Source organism: Emydura macquarii, unplaced genomic scaffold, assembly GCF_026122565.2.
Source record: "Emydura macquarii macquarii isolate MOO-44397 ecotype Brisbane River unplaced genomic scaffold, CSIRO-AGI_Emac_v2 contig_3062, whole genome shotgun sequence".
Taxonomy (NCBI): Eukaryota; Metazoa; Chordata; order Testudines; family Chelidae; genus Emydura; species Emydura macquarii.
The window spans coordinates 3,834,804-3,856,123 of record NW_027133199.1 but is presented as its reverse complement, the minus strand read 5'-3'; the positions used below and the strand labels follow the sequence as shown (position 1 = coordinate 3,856,123).

General features: G+C 42.5%; 1 protein-coding gene across 1 annotated transcript in view; it reads left to right on the top strand.

Annotated features, from left to right (window-relative positions):
* The first annotated feature begins 508 nt into the window (after positions 1–508).
* Positions 509–21,320, top strand: part of CD38 (CD38 molecule) — a 33,935-nt gene continuing 13,123 nt past the window's right edge. The window contains exon 1 of the mRNA XM_067530293.1: positions 509–948. Within this exon, the coding sequence (XP_067386394.1) occupies positions 710–948 (239 nt within the window). The 5' untranslated portion in view covers positions 509–709. The remainder of the gene's footprint in view (positions 949–21,320) is intronic.

The following is a 21,320-nucleotide window of genomic DNA, read 5'->3' as shown; positions in this document are numbered from 1 at the left end:
TAGTCAAACTTGCTATTCCCCATAATGGGAGCTTTACCCAAGTATGGACTTCATGGTTTGGCACTCTATGATTAACTTGTAGAATTCACTGTCACAGGATGTTAATGAGGTAAAATAGCTTAACAAGATTCAGAAAGGATTAGACACAGAAGAGCGATAAAAGTATCTGCAATTACCTTGTGGTAGCTAGGATAAAAGTTACAGCACTGGCAAATCCTCCTGTTTCAAGGCACGAAATAATTCCCACTTCTTTTTTGCCCAAACTGCTGGCTGTATTGCATGTATGGTGGGGGAGCAGGGAGGTTGTAGAGAGGGGATGGGAGATGGCCTTCTTCTGAAGCATCAGGTCTAGGTTACTATCAGAGGCTGTCTGTCTTTCACACTAAATGGACCATTAATCTATTTAGGCGAGGAAATTCCAGTGACGCTATGCTATCACTGCAACACCCTTTAATTTCACAGATGCTGCTAATAAGGTTAGAAATGTGCATAAGCCTTCCCACTGATTTGTGTAAATATTGTGCTCCAGTCTGAATCAAGAGGCAGTTCCTTGTTCTATTTGGTATTTCAGCCCAGTAAGCAGCTACTGTTAGCTTCCACGTGTCAGTGTGTGAGGGAGGAAGGGGGAAGTGCAGTTTGACACATTAGAAAGCTACTTTTCTGTTGGGACCCGGAGAGCAGTTGCTGCTGTTCACAAACTTCACTTACGATGCCCTTCCAAAACAGGTCCTCCAGGACACGGCATCGGCATCGTGCACTCCTTTTAGTGGGCATCATGGTCCTGTTAGTGACACTTGCTGCTGTGCTGGCTGCCGTGCTGGCACAAGGAAGGAAAGAGTCTAGCAAGAAGCTGCTGCACTGGAAAGGCAAAGGGACCACTGAAAATCTGGAACAAATCATCCTTGGGAGGTGTTACAACTATGTCACAACAGTGAACCCTGCGCTGAGGTGAGTAATAATTACTCATATGGTGTAATGGCAAAGGCAGGCAAAGAGCCTGGTACTAACTTCACTGCAACAATATACTATGTTATCAGCTGAACAAGGGAAACAAAGGAATTAGAATTTATTACAAGTATTTTGGAGCAAAACATAGAAAGTCAAATTTAAAATTAGTCACATCCTGTTGAACATTTTTGGAGGGACTGGTCTGGGCAAAACAGCATAGCAAATGAGTGTGTGAAACAGTAATTTTGGGTCAAATTCTGCTCACAGATATAAATGTGCAACTCCTGCAGAAATCTCATAGAACCAAACATCTAAATTCTGGGTCAGAGTCTAGTAAATTTTAATATGTGGATGTGACAGTAGTAAATTTTAACTGCAATCTGTGAAGAACTATGTAGCACATAACATTTAACCCACATAACCAAGTATGTGAGTGTATGTGAAAGACAGGAGGAGTTTGGGGGAAGTGATTTTTAAGACAGATATTTCTATTATTCAGTTGTTTTTTTCCTGAGAAAGAAGAATTTTGAGCAATTCCTTTGAAATATGCAAAAAGATGTTGTGGTAAGACTTGCCTAGGTTCACTGTAAGCACATGGGGCTTTCAGGCTAATGTAAAAAGATTGATTGCAGTTGGTCATACTATCAGTGGGGGGAATGCTCTGCAAAATCTTCCATACAGGTGTATTTATTGAACTCCATCAGTGTGCTTGGTGCTGTACAACAGAGGAGGAAATAATTCCTACACTAAGGAGCTAAGGATTTGAATGAAGGGAAAAGTTATTTAAGGTTTGATGGAGACAGAAGCATTTCAAGTGTAAAGGGCCTGAATTGAAGGGGCACAGACAAAAGTGGGAGAAGATATAGAAGGGACATTTAGAGAAGCAGCTGGGAAGAGCTCTTGCAGCAAGAAGGGGGAACAGGAGGAAATGAAAGCAGAGACTGTGGGCCAGGACAGAGTTGTGCAGAGTCTTGAAGGGGAGGACTCACCTTCTCTTCCTCATGTTTCCCTGGGAAAACCCAGAGATTCCTTGTTGGGGAGGGAACCTGGCAAAGGAAGCATCATTCTCTCTTTTCCCAGGCCCTGCAAAATGGAATTTAACATGGATTGGGCACTGTGTTGTGGAAGGGAGCAGGCTCAGCAGGGCTGAGGCAGGACAGCTACTCGCCACAGTACAATTTCACCCCTACACCCAGAGTTAACATTTTCCTGCTAAAGTGCTGTCTTGTTTAACTTACTTGCCTGCCCCCACTCCATAATGGCACTGACATATGGTTAACACAGCAAAAAACAAACATCTGGTTTCCTGCTAAATTCCAACAATCAGCAAATCTTGTCTTCTGCTGTTCAGTGCAGAGATACTGTATAAACAGTTTAACTCTGCAGTATTTGATAAGCATAAGCTTAGCTTTCAGCATGTGAATAGTATCATTGAAGTCAATGGGGCTATTCACGTGTGTAAAATTAAGACACTGCATAAGTGCTTGCAGGATCAGGACACATTAGTAAAAAAGAAAAAAAAATTCCTTGAAAATATTATTAAGAATACATTCAATTATTAAACTGAACTAACTTTTAAAACCTAACATCCTTTTCAATATGGATGTTATTTACTTACTTTTTAAAGGGCACTGAAAATGTACAGTTAGTTTCACTTTTGTTTATAGTAAATTTCTAGTCAAATTCACTTACAGGTTCTCAGGGCACTAGACTAGTGGTCCCCAAACTGTGGGGTGCGGACAAACGTTCGGGGCGGGGGGGGACAGGAACAGCAGGGCCCAGGCCAGCCTCTATGGGGAACGGGAGGGAGCACCACCCAGCCCCACTCTGCCCGCAGCTCTGCTCTGTACCTGTCCTCAGCCACGTCTCAGGCCTCAGGCCAGCTCTGCCTCTAGCTCTAGCTCCTTGCCCATCCCTAGTTCTGCTTCCAGCTCCACCTTCAGCTCAAGCACCTCTGCTGAGCCAACTATGCAGTAATGAGGGGGAGGGGCGCAGACAGATTCCATTACTGATAAAGGGGGGCACAACAGGAAGAGTGTGGGCACCACTGCACTGGACCAATGCTGCAATCCTTGGCCAGGAATTGTTTGTTTTAGTAACATGCTTTCACCGGCATTTTTATTTAAAGTAATGCAGACGTGGGTTTAGGTTTTCAAAAAGCTTTTTTTTTTTTTTTTTCTTTAATTAAACAAAATCATTCATTGTCTGACTTTGGACCTGACAGCGCCTCTTTAAGGAGGACAAACGTATTTATTCTTAACAAAGAAAAGTGAGTGCATTTTCAACTAAACAAGAAAAAAACTTAAACAGTTAACATTTTAACACAATGTGAATTGAAAATTTCCATTTGAAATAGTGACATTATTGGGGGGTGGAGGCAGAAACATATTAACTTGCCTACATCTGTAATGTTCATGCAGAGGAAGGCTAAGAGTATTTGTTCTTAGCTCTGATCTTGAATTCCTCTCTCCTGGTCCTACCTGACATTAGAGTAGTTTGTGATACAAGCATACATGTGATCACTATTCTTTTTGAGCGCCCTGATCACAAAGCCAGTGCCTCACGGACACACTGTAGAATCATACCACAACAAATTGTTCTTTCATGTATAATGCAGGCTTTACATCTCTCTCTCTATTATGGAGCACCCCAATGATCTTGAAGAGCTTCTCCAGGTATCTCATTAACACTTTCAATCATGACATAACTTCTCTGCAAATAACACCCAGCTCTACATATTTGCTCCCTCATATACATCGTTCTGCTTATCCTTCTCTTTCATCTTTTGGCTAAACCACAATTTCCTACTCCTGAATGCTTCCAAGATTGAAGTCCTCACACAGTATGAAAAGACTTGTTCTCAGTCTCTAAATTTGCTACAAAGGTCAGCAATTTTGGAGACAAAACTTCTTGACCGACATCGCTTTGTCCTCCTACATCTGCTTTGTCTGTTTGACATTCACCAGATCTGGAGTATTGCCAGATTTTATGCCGACCTTCTATGCTTAGTCATCTCGTCAGTCATTTCCTTGAATATTGCATATCCCTCTAATGTCCTTCAGCAAAGCAAAATTCCAAAAGTGCTACAATACCATCATCACTCACTCCTGAAATAAATCCAAAATACACACATTAATATATAATGTTATATATCTATTAATATTAACTTGGCCTCATTGCCTGTCCTATTTAATTTATTGTGTACCTTCAATTCAGGGTACAATCTCCTTCCACTTTAACAACAACAGCACAGCTTTTATCTAGTTCTTTTCATCCATAGATTTCACGATGCTTTACAAAAGGAGGTCAGTATCATTATCCCTGTTTTATAGATGGAGAAACTGAGGCACAAGGAGGGACGTGACTTGCCCAGACATCCAACAAAGCAGTGTCAGAGTGAGGAATTAAATCCAGGTTTTCTAAGACCCAATCTAGTCCCTTATCCACTAGTCCCTTATCCACTAGACTAGGCAACACTGACTCCCTTACTAAGACTGGCTACCCTACTCAGATCAGAGGGAATTTTCAGTAGCAGTAAGAGAATACAAAAGAAGCAGGATTGATCAGACATGCAATAACATAGTAAGCTAAATGTGAAAAATGAAATTAGCAAACAACACATGTGCGAGTTACCGTTGCTGTTACAACCTTAATTTCTGTACTAAATGACTTTTTCTTGACTTCATCTATGCCACCTAATGTTGCCCTTTTTTAATTCTCCCCTCCCAACAACAATTACCTTTGAGTTTATAACAACAAGCCTAGAAAACTTCAGTCCTAAAGAAGAACATTTCAAGAAAGTGCTGAACAATGAACAATTGAAAAGCAGAGGTTATAACCCACAGCACTTGGCAACCTTTTAACTAGAACAGTTACTATGGGCAACCACTGCAACATTTGTAGCAGGAAATAAGTCTGTGAAGAAAAAAGAAAAAAGTTGCACATTGAAATTACAGGCCAACAGAGCAACTCTGGTTTACACAAGCAAAGGAGTCAGCTCTTTAATTACTTAATTAATTAAGTACTGAGACTCTAATGACCTTATTTGAGGGTGCTGATGCCCTATGGCCTTGAACCTGCTTCTCTCAAGGAATCCCTACTGTGTTGATATTGGAGAGACAAGATGGGTGAGGTATTATCTTCTATTGGACCAGCTTCTGTTGGTGAGAGAGACAAGCTTCTCAGCCACACAGAGCTCCTCTTCCTGAAGAAGCTGGTGTCTTACCAACAGAAGCTGATCCAGTGAGAGATTATCTTACCCACCTTGTCTCCCTAACAAGGGGGTGGTCTTACAAAAGGATTTAGGTGTCTAACCACGGCTTCAGGTGCCTTAATCCCAGAATCCGCCCCCACTGGAATTCACAAAGCCCCTGCTCAGCTGTCCCCAAACCTTGAGGGGCCTAAGCTCCCTGGGCAGTAAAAGTTCCCTAAATGTCTTTGCTTCTGCGTGTGAGCATGTGCACTGCAGCCCCACTCCATGCATCTGGACACCTAGCCCCAGAGTAATGCACAAGCCAGGGAGAGATAGACGCTCCTCCACCTACCTAGTCTGTGGAGCTTGAACTGGTAGGCATGCTCAGAGCTCACCTACCAGCTCGGACTCTTACAGAAAACTCACACAAAAAGGCAGAGTGTGGGGAGAGGAGAAGGCGCTCCCTCCCTTGTAACATTTAGCTCAGTGCTTAGAATACTCGCCTGAGATGCGGGAGACCCTCCTGGCTCAAGTCCCCCCTCCAGCTGAGGAGAAGGGATTTGAACTGGCATCTGCCGCCTTTCAGGTAAGCAGCCCCTCAAAAAACAGTGCCAGGTTTCACTGGAGTCTCCTTTTTGACCTACAAAACACCTTGTCCAGGTTGAAGTAGCTCCTTTTCTGCAGGCTAGCTGGGCTTGGCTCCCTGCTCCAGGCATTGTGACCTTCTCCTCACCCTCCTCCCTCACAGCCCCCTCCCTCCTCTCCAATTTTCTCCTCACTCTCAGCTCACCCATCTCTCAGCCCTGTCCCTCTCCCATTCACGTCTTGCGCCAGCCCTTCCCATCCCTCCCCGAGCCCAATGTGCGTGCAGAACTTTGGAGCTGAGCACAGCCAGGAGTGCTGCTGTGGGGTGAATGTAGGGTGGGTGTGTTCTGCTATTCCACCCCTCCAGACTTCCCACCCCTCAGGAGCAACAACCCCCACCCCCGCCCTGTCTTTACCTGTCCTGCTTTAGCCACCGGGAGTGTTGGGTGGTATGGGAGAGTGCCCTAGCCACTGGGCTATGGGATATTTGATGGGAAGATCCATCTGTCTCACCTGTTAATGCTGTTCCGCCATGGATACAGAATTAAAAAAAAAAAAACATTGGCACAGGAGGTCTGCATCCTAATGTGTCTCCCATCTCCCAGGTGAGTGCTCAAATCACCAGGCTACACAGTCAGTCTCAGGCTTGTTCACACCCTGAATGATGAAGTTCTTCCACTGTGGATAAAGGATCATGGAGCCAGAGAGAGAGAGCGAGCAAGCGAGCTTACAGCAGCAGGGCTTAGCACAAACCCCTGGCTTGGCACCTCCCATTAGCTCGCTTGGGTGAGGGGCCCCTAGTGTGCTGGCTTTTGTGAATCCCATTCTAAGGGCAGGTCTACACTACAAGTTTACTGTAGCGCAGCTGCACTCCTTCTGGTGAAGACGCTCCAAGCTTTCTCCTGTCGGTTTAGTAACTCCACCTCCACAAGAAGCAGTAGTTATGTCAGTGGGAGAAGCTCTCCTGCCAACATAGCACTGTCTACACCAGCGCTTAGGTCGGTATAATTACATCGCTTAGTGGGTGTGGATTATTCACACCCCTGAACAATGTAGTTATACTGGAGACATTCTGTAGTGTAGACAAGGGCTAAGGAGCCTCTCTCACACTGTACAGACTTTGAGAGTCTGATTTTCTAGGTGCCTAAAAGTTAGGCATGGTTTCACTTAGAGTCCCCACACTTAAGTTTCTTTGTAAATCTAGCCCATGGTATTGTTTCTGCTATCTCTTTGGATGACTCATAAAGAGCTTTCAGGTTGACTGTGCAAACACTTTTTCCATGAATATCTGACACATTAGTATTCACAACATTTTGTCTTTCTGAGTAGAATTTTCTCCATACGGAGGGAAACAAGAGCTGCAAATATCGAAGCAAATTAGTGTTACAAGTGACAAATCTCCACAAATACTTGATTTGCAGTTTTAACCTCTTATTATTTTTTAAATAATTTCTTTTCTGTGTGTATGGCAGCAGGTTCAAGAAGGGATTCTTCTTCCCTATGTACAGTGTTGCACAATTGGCTAGCTGTGTTACAGACTTTTTTTTGTTGGCATCCTCTAAAGGTATCTGCCCTTGCCAGAAGCAGAAGGTCAGACTTATAGTAGAGGTTTCTGATACAGGTCAGCAATCTTATATTCATGAACATCCACAAAGCAGCCAAGTTCTGCTTTCCTTCCTCCTGAAGAACTTCCATCAAACATCCTATTAACAGTGACAAGAGTTTTGCCTGGATAAGCCCTAAGATTTGGCCTGCTAAGATTTTCTTAGTGCATTCTCAGAATATGGACTCCCTCTTGTGGCTGACTGATCACTTGCCTGTTCCCATAACTGCTTACTTAAAAGTAGTGTGTGCAGCTCAAAACTTGCACTGAATCAGATTAATCCCTAGTGTACCTGAATGTGCATTTTTTAAATTTAGAGCACTGAGTTCAAATCCTGTTGGAACTGTGTTTTAGAAGGGGGTAACAGGGTGGAGGAGGGAATCCATATATGTTTTCACCATACCTGATCAGGATAGCTAAAGTCCCATTATTTGACGACAGTTCTATTCTGAAAAATGATTATGTAAAACTAATATCTTATTCAGATTTGTTCCCTCTGTGTATTGAGTTATATTTCCCCAACAGTAGTGACAAATCACAAAATTAAGTCTGTACAGCATTTTACACCTGTTATCCCTGCAGAACCAATAGAGTGAACTGGCTTCTATTCCTTCTTACATATCAACAGAATTGTTTAGTAAATCCCTATCTGTTACACTTGTGCAACTCCACGGAAGGCAATGGAGTTGCACAGGTGTAACACAGGGCATAATTTGGTCTGCAGAATCTTTATTGCAGATGTAGATGTGTGAGATGGAAAGAACCCAACTTGACTGTCAGGTCCCAGTATGCGTTTGCAGAGCAAATAGTGCGGGCAGGGAGGAACCTTACTTGTATAGTAGTCAGATTTAATAGGACATTGCTGAGACACAAAGATTGCCACTTTTCAGAGCAAAATCACACTAGATATGTCTAGCACTGCAAACATGTTGCACCTGATTAAACATGTCAGAAGCACTTTGAAGATGCAAACCATTGTAATTCAAGTCTGATTAGCAGTGGTGCATGCAATATTATCTATATAAAAGCACACCATTGTAATGAAGTTCCAAAAATGGGCTTTTTATATTACATTAGATCACTGGCCTTTTAAATAGAAAACCTTTAGGTCCAAATCCTGATCATATAAAAGTCAGTGTCAAAACTCCCATCATACCTAGTGGCACAATCTGTTGCAGAACTTTGCTTTGTAAATGTATTAAAATACCCAGCACAAAATCTCTATTTCTGCATTAGCCAAGCTTTGTTATCTAACTGTATGTTCGTTAATTCATTTTGCTTCTGTTTTTCTTTACATTTTGTGTGAATTATGTGACACTTTCAGCTAGATTCACTTACATTCTTTCATTGTTTATTAACACTTTTATTTGGGAAATGCGATTTTCATTGGCCCTGCAAATAGCCAAAGCTTTTTGCTGTGTCAAGTCTACTTCTCATGTTAAATATGTTTTGACTTGGTTATCAAGTATACCAAAGATAATTTGGTCTCCAATATGTCCATCTATATACTGTTCATATTAACTCAACTTAGCTGTATTACACAGGTCTACAACATCACAATCAATCTCATCCGGCACGTAGGGTTGCCAGGTGTCTGGTTTTTTAATCGGAAAGTCCAGTTGAAAAGGGGGCCTGGCAATGTTCAGTCAGATGTACTGACTGGACACCAAGAATCCAGTTACCATGGGCTGGGGTGGGGAGGCGCTGGGTCAAACCTGCACTAGCCCCAACTCAGCCAGGGCTCCCTCTTACCTGCATCTCATGGGCAGGCAGGCAGCAGGCTCCACATCAGGCCGCAGCTCCCATCCCAGATCCTGAGCAGAGACAGTCCAGCTGGGGGTGGGGAGAGAGGTGGAGGGGACTGAGCGATAGGGAAGGGGGATGGCGGAGAGCAATGAGTGATGGGGAAAAGGGCTTTAGGGGAAAGAAGTGGGGCAGGGCATGTCTGGTTTTCAGCAATTAGAAAGCCGGTAACCCTTTTCTCATCATCAAGAAAATATGCCTTTTGCCAGTGACATTCATACCCAGATCACACTAGTCTGTAAATTATTGACTAACTTTGTCTAGTAGTTTATAGTCCCCTTCATGCTGCCACTGGAATGTATTGTAGATCTCTAAACCCTCTTGGCTTACCATCTGTAGCAGTTTGGAGGATTTCACTCTGGTTTCCCTGCAATGACACTTGCTTTCTGAAAATCTGGAAGATCTGCAACTACCTCTTGCAGTTCTCCATTATTGTTCCCTTCCTAACTGAAGTGTTTAGGTGGCTTCATTTGCTCCATCATTGCAAAGACTTAACTTCCATATGACACCATTCAATAAAGGTGTGATATGGTGGAATGCTGCTAAGAGATGGAAGCTTGATTTCCTGGTCTTCGTCACCTGACATGGGTCAGAGTTACAAAAGGTTATTACTCCTGTCACATGACAGATGTCACTGATGCCAGAGACAACAGTTACAGTTAGTCATACGGAACTGTATTAATTAGTTTGTAAGCTCTTTGTGGGAGGGTCCAAGTGCACTGTGGTGTGTCTACAACACTTTCAGGTTCTGTACTAATAATTTTTTGGTTTGCCTGCTTTGACAATCACCTCAACTTCCTCATCTGTCAAAAGGCTGCTTTTGGTTTGTCTTTCAGTATAATGAAATTTCACAAGTGTGCTTTATTGGAGTCACTGGTGTTTTTTAACCTAATGTTAAACAGTTTGTTAAAATATCCAACTCCACAGAAGATTTACGGTATGTTTGTAATTTATGTTCTTTACTATTTCTCCATTTCAGATAGCCAAATCCTACTTTTGTTTCTAAGGTGGCCTTCGTTATATGAAACATCATAGCTCTGCCTTATCTTTCTACCTACATAATTGCTTATACTTTCCCTTCACTGGTTTTTACAGTGAATCTATTTGTCTCCCTTGCTGTTTTTTCTTTCTGATCTGTTCTGACTTGTATGTGTATTATTTTTTATCCTGGTTCTTGTTAACATTCAAATTTGTTTACCAGGAGATACAATCATTTGATTCTCTCTCAGACACGTTGCTGTTGAAACATAATCTCCATGAAAATTCAGTGATGTTTTTCTCAATCTTGTACCAGGCACAATGGACTAGCAGGTAGGGCACGGGATGGGACCCAGTACTCTTGGGTTCTCTACTTGGCTGTTCCACTGACTCACTGTATGACCTTGGACAGGTCTTTTAACTGCTCTGTGCTTAGTTTCCACATCTGTAAACTGGGGTAATACTGGCTCACCTTTGCTTTATGGATGGAATGCTCTTGATAAGTATTGTTATATATTTTTTACTAAGTGGTCCTTTCACGGGCATTTCTTAAGTGTTTTAGTAAGTAATTGGCCTTTCCCCTTCCTCCATTATCCACACTTACTATCAAATACTTCTCTCCAGGTATTTCAGTGCCATGATAGAGATATAACTTTCTAGCACACTTCCATAGTATTTATGTCCTGACTTGTGTCTCTGGAGCCCACATGCTTATGCACCCAATGTGAGAGGGACCAAGAGAATCCATGCGTCTCTCACGCTTCTGGTCATTCTTATTTGCCATATTGCCCTCTCCTGCTGGAGAATGGTGAACACTTTTTATACAAATACCTTCTCCCCTTTTAGCATGGACAAATTTATGTGGCAGTCAGTAATTAACCTAAACATGATCTTTAGGCAATTGACCACTAACCCATCTCCTTCCCCCACTTCCACAGTACAAACTTCTGAGCAGGTCCAGGCATTACTGAAAATTTCATCCATTTCTATGCAGTTTGCAGCAGATTTACCTCACAAAACCATTACATTATTGGTCCCTGGACTTGAGTGGGGTTTGAGTGTTGCAGAAAGCATTTTACCCTGGGCCAGGTAACTAAAGAATGCATACTTTTACTCACAGGTGCAAATTAATTCTAATCTATAGTTATTTTACACAAAAGAGTATTAATACAATAAATTATAAGCCATACTTGCTCAAATGTCCAGTTATGACTAAGTTTTCCAGGCAAGTTTCTGCTTGGTTACACTGGTGTAAATCCATTGGCTTAAACAGAATCACTATGGATTTACAGCAGTGTAATTGAGACCTGAATCTAGCCATTACCTTTTGGCTCCCATGTGATTCCTCAGCTGTCTAATGGGTATAATAATATCTACTCACCACAAGGTGGAATGGTGAAGGTTAATTAATAATTGGTAAAGTGCCTTGAGATCCTCTGAGGACACGTTATAGAAATTCAAAGTATTATTTTTTTAGTGCTTGTAATGGGGTTGCACTCACCTCTTGAGAGCACCCCCTGTCCGAGTGCACATGCCTGCACTCTCTCTGTCTGTGGTGGGTCTTCAGTCTATATATGAAATAAAAACCCCTTCCTGGGAAACAATCTGATGGGGGGCGGGGGAGAGGGGCTATCCCAATACCCCTTGGTTGGCCTTTCTTTCCCTATAGCCCTCCACGGGCTGAGGGCCTTAATTAGTGCCACAGTTTTTAAAATGGCTTTGGCCCTGGTATCAAGCCATACTCTAGAGCTCCCTCCCTGGAGGCAACGTCCCACCCTCTCAGTCCTCAGCTCTCCTGCTGGGCCACTAAAAGAGTTCAGTTCCCCTTCTGGGGTACATTAAAGTCCAGGTCACTTTCCAAGTGGCTTGGGGGAAGGGACCCAGGCCCACCCTCTGCTCCAGGTCCTAAAGATAGCAGCTGTCTACCATGTCTCTTTAACTAAGCTGCATTGCTGCTATGATTCCCTGGGCCACTTCCACACAGCCCCAGCACATTCTTCACCCTTACTTCAGGGTCTTCTGTTACCTTGTCTTGGTTGAGTCACAGCCACCAGCCCAGAGCCCCTTCTCGTTCCTATCAGTCTCTGCCAGCACTGCTCTGTCCAAGGTCCTGTAGCTCCCTCCGCTGCCAAGCACATCATTCACACTCCTTTAGCTCCAGCAAAGCACTCATCTCACGCTGACCCTGCAGCTTTTCTTATACTAGCCTTCTGGGCCCTGATTGGCAGCTCTTTGGAGCCCCTTTTTGATTGGCTGTGTCCCACATAGCCACTCTAAGCAGTATGGAGGAGCCTCTCCACTGCCCTTTTCTGGGGTGGGGTGTGGCAGGGCTGCAAGGCCTCCAGCAGGGGGCATCAGGGCCTGGTCCACCCTGCCACAGTGCTTCAGCTGTGCTACATATATTGCACAGCTCAAGGATTAACCCATCTTCACATATTAATCTCTTTGTATAATCATTTAAAATTCCCTTCAGTCTTCGAGCCCAAAATCAACCCAGGTACCAGACAGATGATCACTCAATGTGTGGGAATCTGCTATGAATGCATTGGACATCTCAACTGCCATTTGTTTGAACAAATGCTGCCCAACATAACTTTCCACTGCAGCATTACACAGAGGTTTTGTTTACCACTGTTATTCCTCTCCCAATCATTCTGCTATATGTCATGGTGGTGGCAGTGGGGTTTTTTTTGTTTTGTTTTTTCCTTCCCTCCCTTACTAGTTTTAGTTTGTCTGGTTTTTGTCTAAGGAGAATCATGACTATAGACTAACTAATGACTAAATATTAGCAAGAGTTCAGTGTCACTGAGGAATAAGTGGTGTCACAATGCGTCAGATTATATGCAAGCATCTCAGTGAAAGCTGACAGGCTATGAAGTGGCTAGGTGTAGTTACTGTTCAACTCTCATTGCTGATGGATGGGAAAAAAATCCAAGAATTCTGTTAAAACCTTTGATCAGTTCCCTTTCACTAAGAGCAGTTGAGAGAACATCAGTTTGTTTATCCTGTGCCCTTTTTCTATACTGATTAAGTAGAGACCATTATTAGTCCATTGCTCCCTCAAGTCTCCAAGGGGATTAACAGCCAGATACCACATACACAATCTATTATTTTCACACTGGCAGTCTCCGATTTTTATTGTGGTGTTGCAAAGTAAAACCAAGCAGTTAGTTCATAATTGTAGTAAACCTACAGTCTGTTCTCTTGATTCTTAGCCTGTTCACATACTCTGTCAGGTGACAAAGAACTCGCTCCTTTTATTACACAAATTTCTAATGTGTCCAAGTTCTGGCAGAGTTTCAGTCATATAAAAATCAGTGTATTGTAAACCCTACTCATTACGGGGAAGTCAACAACACCACATCAGCATTGGATTTTGCAATACTTTCCAGTTACCATTTAGTTCTATCTAGTTTGTTCTTGCTAAGTGACTGAAAGTGTTTTCCAATATTTATATTTTTAATTTTAAATTAAATGCTCCTAAAACTGAACTATAATTGTTGGTGTGAGACACCAACTTAAATGTGCTTCCTCCATCTCCTTCAGTGATACACCAGTCACTTGGGGCCTCTTAACTACACAACAGCAAAATACTCTTCCAGTTTCAGTTCAGATAGAATGTAATCATGTTCTAAAACCATGATAAAGCCTTTGAAATGGTTAAAGGCCCATCTGCACTCCCAGTTGAAACAGCAGTGTAACTGAGCTAGGGGGACAATGGTTTTGTAACGGGCCTAATGACACTGCTGTAGATGCAGTGTGGTTGGGGTCTTGCAGTGAAAAGTCCTATGACCAGATTCTCATCTATGATCCAGCCATTTTGCCTCATTCAGACTGGCCAGCAGAGAATTCCCCTGGTGGAGGGGAATTTTCCACTGGAGTAAAGCTAGAGGAGTCGGCTCCTGTGTCAACACTCCCAGCAAAGGTAACATGGTGGAATGCCATTCTGCTACACCAATCCTTAATTGCCATGTGATGCCTAAGGGACCATAAACCAATGTCAAACTAGAACAGCCTGTAATCTGCTCAAATCCTACACACACACACACACACACACGACACCGAGCTCTCTAAAGAAGAGAAGTCAGCTTTCAGCACCCAAAAAACATTTCCAGAATTCATACTTCTCTGCAGAGGTGCTGGAACAATTTGTATAGTGGGGGTGCTGAGAGCCGCTGAACCAAACTGTAAACCCTGTATATGATGGAAACGGCTTCAAACCGACTTATGTTAGGTTGACTTACAGCCACTGCATTAATTACTGCAATGGCTGATGTCCACACTGCCCTCCTTGGGTCGGTGGTGTGCATTCTCACTAGGAGCATTTCCACCGACCTAAGAGGGGCAGTGTGGGGAGTCCGGTCTCTCAGCTCCATTGGCAACTCCCTGCCAGGAGCTCGGCTGCCCCACAGGTTCCTGGGCTCCTGGTGGGCTGCCCCCTCACCCCTCATTACCCGCTGGGAGCAGGGGGAAGCCACCCAGGGCTTCTCCCCTCCCAGTTCCCTGCTGGGACCAGGGGTCCAGCCGCCCAGAAAGTCTCCCCTCCCCGCTTCTTGCTCCACTCCCAGTGGGAGCCAGGGTCCAGCTGTCTGGGGCTTTTGGCCCCGCTGTGGGCTGGGGGTGGGATACAGCCACTCAGCTCTCCAGGTTTTCTGCTGGAGCCATGAAATTGACAAGAATGATAACCAACAGCCGATGTAAGGAAAGCAGTATCTACACTGACACTGTGTCTCCCTGTCTACACCAACATAAGCCTACACCTCTTGTTGAGGTGGTTTTATGATGTCAGCATAGCAGGGGAGTTACATCGGTGGGAGGAGCATTTCAATGTGTACTCCTCCACTGTTTTGTTGACAAAAGCAGACTTTTGTCGACAAAACCCTGCAGTGTAGACCAGCCTTAAGCAATATAAGCCTCCTTGTATCTTCAATGATAAAATGTACTAGCTTGCCACTCTTCATGTGCATTTGTACAGTGCCTAGCACAATGACATCCCACTCCTGACTGAGGCTTCTAAGTGCTACCATCATACACATATAGAATGAATAATAAATTGATAATAATAAATAAACAGTTGTGTGCACTTACCCATTTTCTGATACATTGTCACTGCAGATAAAATGTAGCAAAAGTTCTCTAATGTGTTTTTTTTGACTTCCATATGACATTCCATACAGTATAGAGCTTAGTTGTACCTTCTGTACTTGATCTCCTGCTGATCCCTCACTTCTCCCACAAGGTGACAGTGTTCACCTTAAATTCAGCTCTAACGTTGATAAATTTTTGAAATAGAGAATAGAAAAAACTAAAATATACATAGGGTGGTTGGGTTTTGAGACTGCTCCAGAGTAATAACAAGACAGAGCAGGTCCAGAAAGGGGAAAGGAATGGTGAAAGCAAATTCAAAGTTTAAAAATGCATATGAAAAAAAGCAGCAGCAACTGTGCAGACTAGGGAGTGCTCTGATGTAAGATGTAGGACTAGTGATACTTAAAAATGCATTTTATTGTTTTCAGCATCTCACACCCAGACACACCAACTCATCAGGCCAAATCTTAAAAATAAACACAGACCTGGTATAAAACACAGACTGCTATTAACCCACAATCACAGCAGTACAAGCACCTAAAAGCAAGGTGAGACTCCAGCCAGTACAACTAGAAGTAGCCAAAGCTAGGATTGCTGCACTGGGGGGGTGGAGTAAATTGGCCCCAGCTGTGGCCACCCCTCGCCCTAGCATCTGCTGGACCCAGAACTGTGCAGCAGAATCCCTCACACACTCTGGGGGCGCTGGGATCCAGGTGGTGCCTCCCCTCCCCCTAACTTGTGGCCTTCGGGGAAAGCTGCAGAGAGTAGCCAGCCAGAAACTCCAGCTGGTAGAAGCAAAAAGCAGGATCTCTGGGCATTCAGAGAATTTTCTACAGTTTTGCCTGGACTTTCTCTGCCTTGTGCTGATTGGCTGTTTGGTCTGATCCTGCCCTCCCTTTCTCACCGTCCCTTCACCTCACCTCAGCTCAGCTTCACTCCACACCTGCCCCCTTAACCTCTTCTTCCCCGCCCTGTTCCCCAGTCTCCCTTCCCTTTAGCTGATCCTCTCCTAAATACCCTTCCTTACAAAAAAATATTGTGGTATTAAGGTGATGTCTGCTGACATATTGTTCACTGTGCTTGTGTCTTACCTCCTTTCTCCTAGACTGTGCCTGTCCTGTCTATTTAGATTGTAAGCCTTTCATGGCAGACACAGTCTACTACTCTGTTTGTACAGTGCCTAGCACAATACGGCCCATTTTGGTAGCCCTTAGGCATTACTATAATAAACATGAATAATAATCATTAATAAAAAGTTGACAAACAGAGGCCATGGACCATATGGGGTCCATTTGATCTAGAAATCCATGGTGGATTAAGACCTTTTAGGATACAATCTTTCATTTAAAAATTATGGTTCTAGCTCTTCTGGCTGTGCAATTATCTCTGACAGTGAACCAAAGTTCTAGGAGAGGTATGAACTACTCCCATTAATCTAAGTCATGATTAACTCTGAAGCCTAGTAATGGCTCTGTAAGGGCCAGATTTCCAAATAACTGAGATGCTCAACTGCATTTCTAATTTTTGTGACCAATGGCAGTGGTTGAGAATGCAAGTTGGATATCTGCATGCACAAAGGACCAAAGAAACAAAGCATAAAGCATTAATCACTCCCACCCCCTCCACAAGTGATACCAAATACAACAACAACTTTACTGAGAGCAAGATCCTCTACAGAGACACTCCATCAACTTACACCAGATGAAGCTCTGGCCCTGAAAGTTACGTATCTACAATAGGCCCATATTCTACCCTGGACATTTCAGTAAACCACCCACTGACAGTGGGGATTGTTTATGGCTGCTACTTTGTAGCCCTCTCCCAGGGACCACAATTAAAAATAAAATTTGGCCTTTGGCTAGCAGTGAGTATGCCAAAGGAAAGAGAAGCTGTTCACATCGCTGGAAGTCACTGCTGGGCATGGAGGAGACCACTCCAAAGTCACAAAGTTATGCAGTAAAATCTAAAGACTCTCTCCCTACAGTAAGTCAAAGTGCCCATTTATACAAGTTTTAATAGAGAGAGAGGCCTGCAAAATCAGGGCCCACGTTTTAAATCTTTAGTAGATTTTACAATGTTCTTGGTGTGCCCGTTCTTCACCATTTCAACTATGTCCTGTCCCAAGTGTCTAGTTCTATCTTCTCACATCTTAGTCAGTGAGGACTTTCAGACTAGACAGCAGTTACCTACTGTGTGGTACAAAAGAAGGCTGCAGAACTCCTGGGTAGTTCAGAACGTCTATGTCAACAGCAGGACTACTAGGAATTCTAGATATTCTAGGAGTTGAGATTTATCTAGATGATCTTCAAAAATTTTGATTTTTAGCTACATGATTTGTGTGTGTCAACTATAAATATGATCCTATGTAATACACAGAGTTTTTTGGGATTTGACATAGAATCTGTTCCATAAGAGAGTTGATTCAAAGTAAGATAGCCTTTCTCAAAGCAAACCAATGAAAATTTTTTTTGCTCAGCTTTATAGTTTCGCTTATCCTGTAACATAAATGATCTACGTATATGGGGAAGTGGAAATGAAACACATTTAATAGCTGGATGGTTCTATTTGCATATTGAAGGTTTAGGTTTTTTTTAAACAAACATTGACATGACCTTGTTTCTAAAATACCCATCCTGGTGTCTCATTTTTATTTGCCATCCAATGTAGTGATTGCTTTACAGTGAAAAAAAAGCAGGAAAGTTTCAGAAATGTGGAAATCTCAATCCTGCCTCTTCAGTGATTTTAAATGTTTAAGGCTCAGTTATTATAATTATCAATATTACTTATTATTTGTATTGCCGTAAGGTCCCACTCATGGACCAGGACTTTATTATGCTAGGTACCATAGAACACAGAACAAAAAGACAGTCCTTGCCCCCAAAGAACTTACAATACAGTCTAAGTTCTCCTCCTTCTCACATGATCCCAGGTAATCACAGTTCTGCCTGATATTAGTGGGATTTGCACACACAGGTGAAAGCAGAACTTGGCTTTAGTCTTTTAAAATATTAGAACACATCAAAGCTCTGAATGCATGACTCAACAAGAAGTTTTGGCAGAATGCCAAATCATCCTGATGGCTTTTGTTTCATTTCTAATAATTGTGATCACAGACACAGTCTGGTAAGAGGAATGCTCTGTACTATATCTATTATTAATCCTTTGTTTTGGAAATAAAAATCAGGTTTTCATCTCAATCAGAGTGGGAATCTCCAAAACTTTGGTCTTCTGATCATTTTTATTTTCATTTAGCAATCGTAAACATTTGCTTTTGAACTCTGCCATCCCTGAAATCTGATGAACGTTATGGCTGTTTACTTCGCTGTATGATATACAAGGGATTTCAGATGTAGCTTTAAAAGATAGGGACCACATAGAAGGGCAAAGAATCGCCAAGTTAGAAATAGCAAGGCATCCAAATGTTCTTTTCCATGTAAGAATATTTTAATCCTATCCCCACAAGTCTCTTCCATGAAACAGCTGACAACTGCAGTAAAAAGAGTCCAAATGCCCATTATGTAATGTTACCCTTTAAACAGTATGGGCTGATTCAACGTGATCATGTTGTAACATTATGTCATGATGTGACAATGCAATATCAAATCAATACATTGCTTCCAAAGCACTCTTTTGACTCCAAGTTCTAAAGTGTCCCCAGTTTTACAGTCCCATAACCATGGATTGTAACTGGAAGCACTTTGAGATCTTTGGATAAAAAGCACTATTCAAGTAAAAAATCATTATTACTTATTTATATTTTAGAAGTAAGTTTAGTGCTTACAAACAAAAAGAAACAATTCTAATTGACTTGAGCTATCTACCACAGACAGGCATAGTATTGAATAAAATTCACCATTAAGCCAAAGCTACCAAACTGAGCCACACTGACAGAACGCCTCCAACCTGGCTTGTGTGTCAGGCTGACAATCTTGTTGACCACAGTAGTGATTTTGTGGTATAGACAAAGAAGCATGAAATCACTTTCTTTTGAAACTTCAGGCCCCTAAATGTGAAAAGCCGGGACATAAATAGCAACACTTGGAAATTTTAGCAGGGTGTGCACACATCCCAGTGAATTTTAGGTTCTTTTCTTCTTGCTCAACTTCAAAGCTCTGTTCCTTCTTCTGCAGCCTAGTTCCAAAGCACTGGTCCACTCTTCCGCTCCAAGGCTCACCCCCTCCTCCTGAACTATTGCATGTAAGTCAGGTAGCATCATATCTGCAAGCTGTAGCGCATCATCTATCTTCTAGATAGTTAAGGTACTTATATGACCCGCATTTCCGTAGTAATCTTTGATGTATTTATCCTGGGACATAGTGCAGTGCTATTATCCCCATTCTACAGATGGGGAAACTGAAGATAAGTGGCTTGCTTGATGGCATTGTATTCTCCAAAGGCTGCTGCAAAGTGTACAGTATAATGGGGACTGCCAATTGTAAGTTATTGCTGCTTAGCCCAGAATTTAGTGCATTTCTCCAAATAATCATTGACTTAGGACAGAATCATGGACCTAATACCTCTCTTCTTTGGATTCTTCCCCTATCCTTGCTGGCCATGTTTTTTCTCAGATTGTGCGATTTACTGTGCACTGACTATACAGATTTTTCCAATGGTATGGAGGCAGTGCTGTCTAGAGTAGAGAGCACAGAAATGAGGCTCTGTGTGTTCCTGAGGAAATCACTGCGAGTCTCACTTTGGTGCAAGTTCCTTAAAATAAACGTTACCTTTCCAAGTTAACCAGCCAGTATTATTTCATACTGTTCAGAGTAGTATTAGGCACTTCACAGAAGTGAGAGAAAAAAACAACCAGTCCCTTCTTCAAAAAACTTTTGCCTGGGACATACTGAGTGATGGTGAGAAATAATGGGGGAAGTGATGAGTCAAGAAAGGATAAAGGTCACAGCATTACAATTATGCAGTTGCTCAGTTTAGACATGCATACCTCAGGGTGATTCAATTCAGGTGTTTGCATAAAAAAAAAGAACATAAAGCGATAGTATTGTGACTATTACTGACTAACTTATTATGACCAACATGGAAGAGGTGAGTTTTCAAGAAGGAATTTAAATGAGAAGGGGCTAGTGGCTTGGCAGAGCAAAGAAAGGAGGGCATTCCACCTACAGGGAACAACATGGAAAAAATATACTAGATGGACAACAATTGTGAGTTGATGTTTGTACACAAGTATTAGCTTAATTCATTACCTCAAACACAATAGAACAGATGGTGCTGATTAGTCTCAAGAGTATCATCAAGACTCACATGGTAAAGATTTAGAAAGGGGACAAAGTACCATATCACCAGAGCTTGGCAAAAGTCTCAGAAGTTTCACTCCAAGGCTACATGTTGAAAAATGACCTCAGCCTGGCAGAGTGCAATGAATTACTATTGAGCAATACAGGAGTAACTCTCAGCACCTGTCAGCACTCACTTCTTGTCTTTCCCATACTGATAACTTAGCTGATGGGCCAATGTCTTAAGCAACAAAGTTAGACACGGATGACTTGGTGTGCTCCCTCCCAAATGTATCAGTTTTACACCAGTGTAACTCCATTCACTTCAGTGGAGTTACTCCTGACTTCAGTACAAACAAGAAGTCCAGAATCAGTATTGCCAATGGGAGGATGCTGAAAAGTTGGAGATCAAGGAACTCATGTAACTCCATTGAAGTCAATGGATATAAAAATCAGTGTAAAATTTGTGTAAGTCAGATCAGAATCAGGACCTAAAATACTTATAAAGTTTCTTCCTGTTGTGTTGGATAAAATTACAGATATTATCTACATATGGCTCCTCTTGGGAAAGTTTACAGGCAGATTCTCAGATTATCAGCAGATCTACATATTTGAACAGGCAGTATCATTCAAATTCCCTTCTACCACAAAGTGTTAAATGTCTGGGCTAGATTCCGCCATCCTTGCTGCTCACGATGAGTAGTGACTGACTTTGTGTCCAGTCCGATTGACTGCAGTGGGACAACTCGCAGCACTACTCAGCATGAATGAGGATGGTAGAATCAGGCCCTCTCTTTGTGTGGAGTCAGATATTCAAAAGAACTCAGGACCAGATGTTCAAGTGCTCAGCACCTACAACTGGGGCCAGATTTTCAAAAGAGCTTAGCTC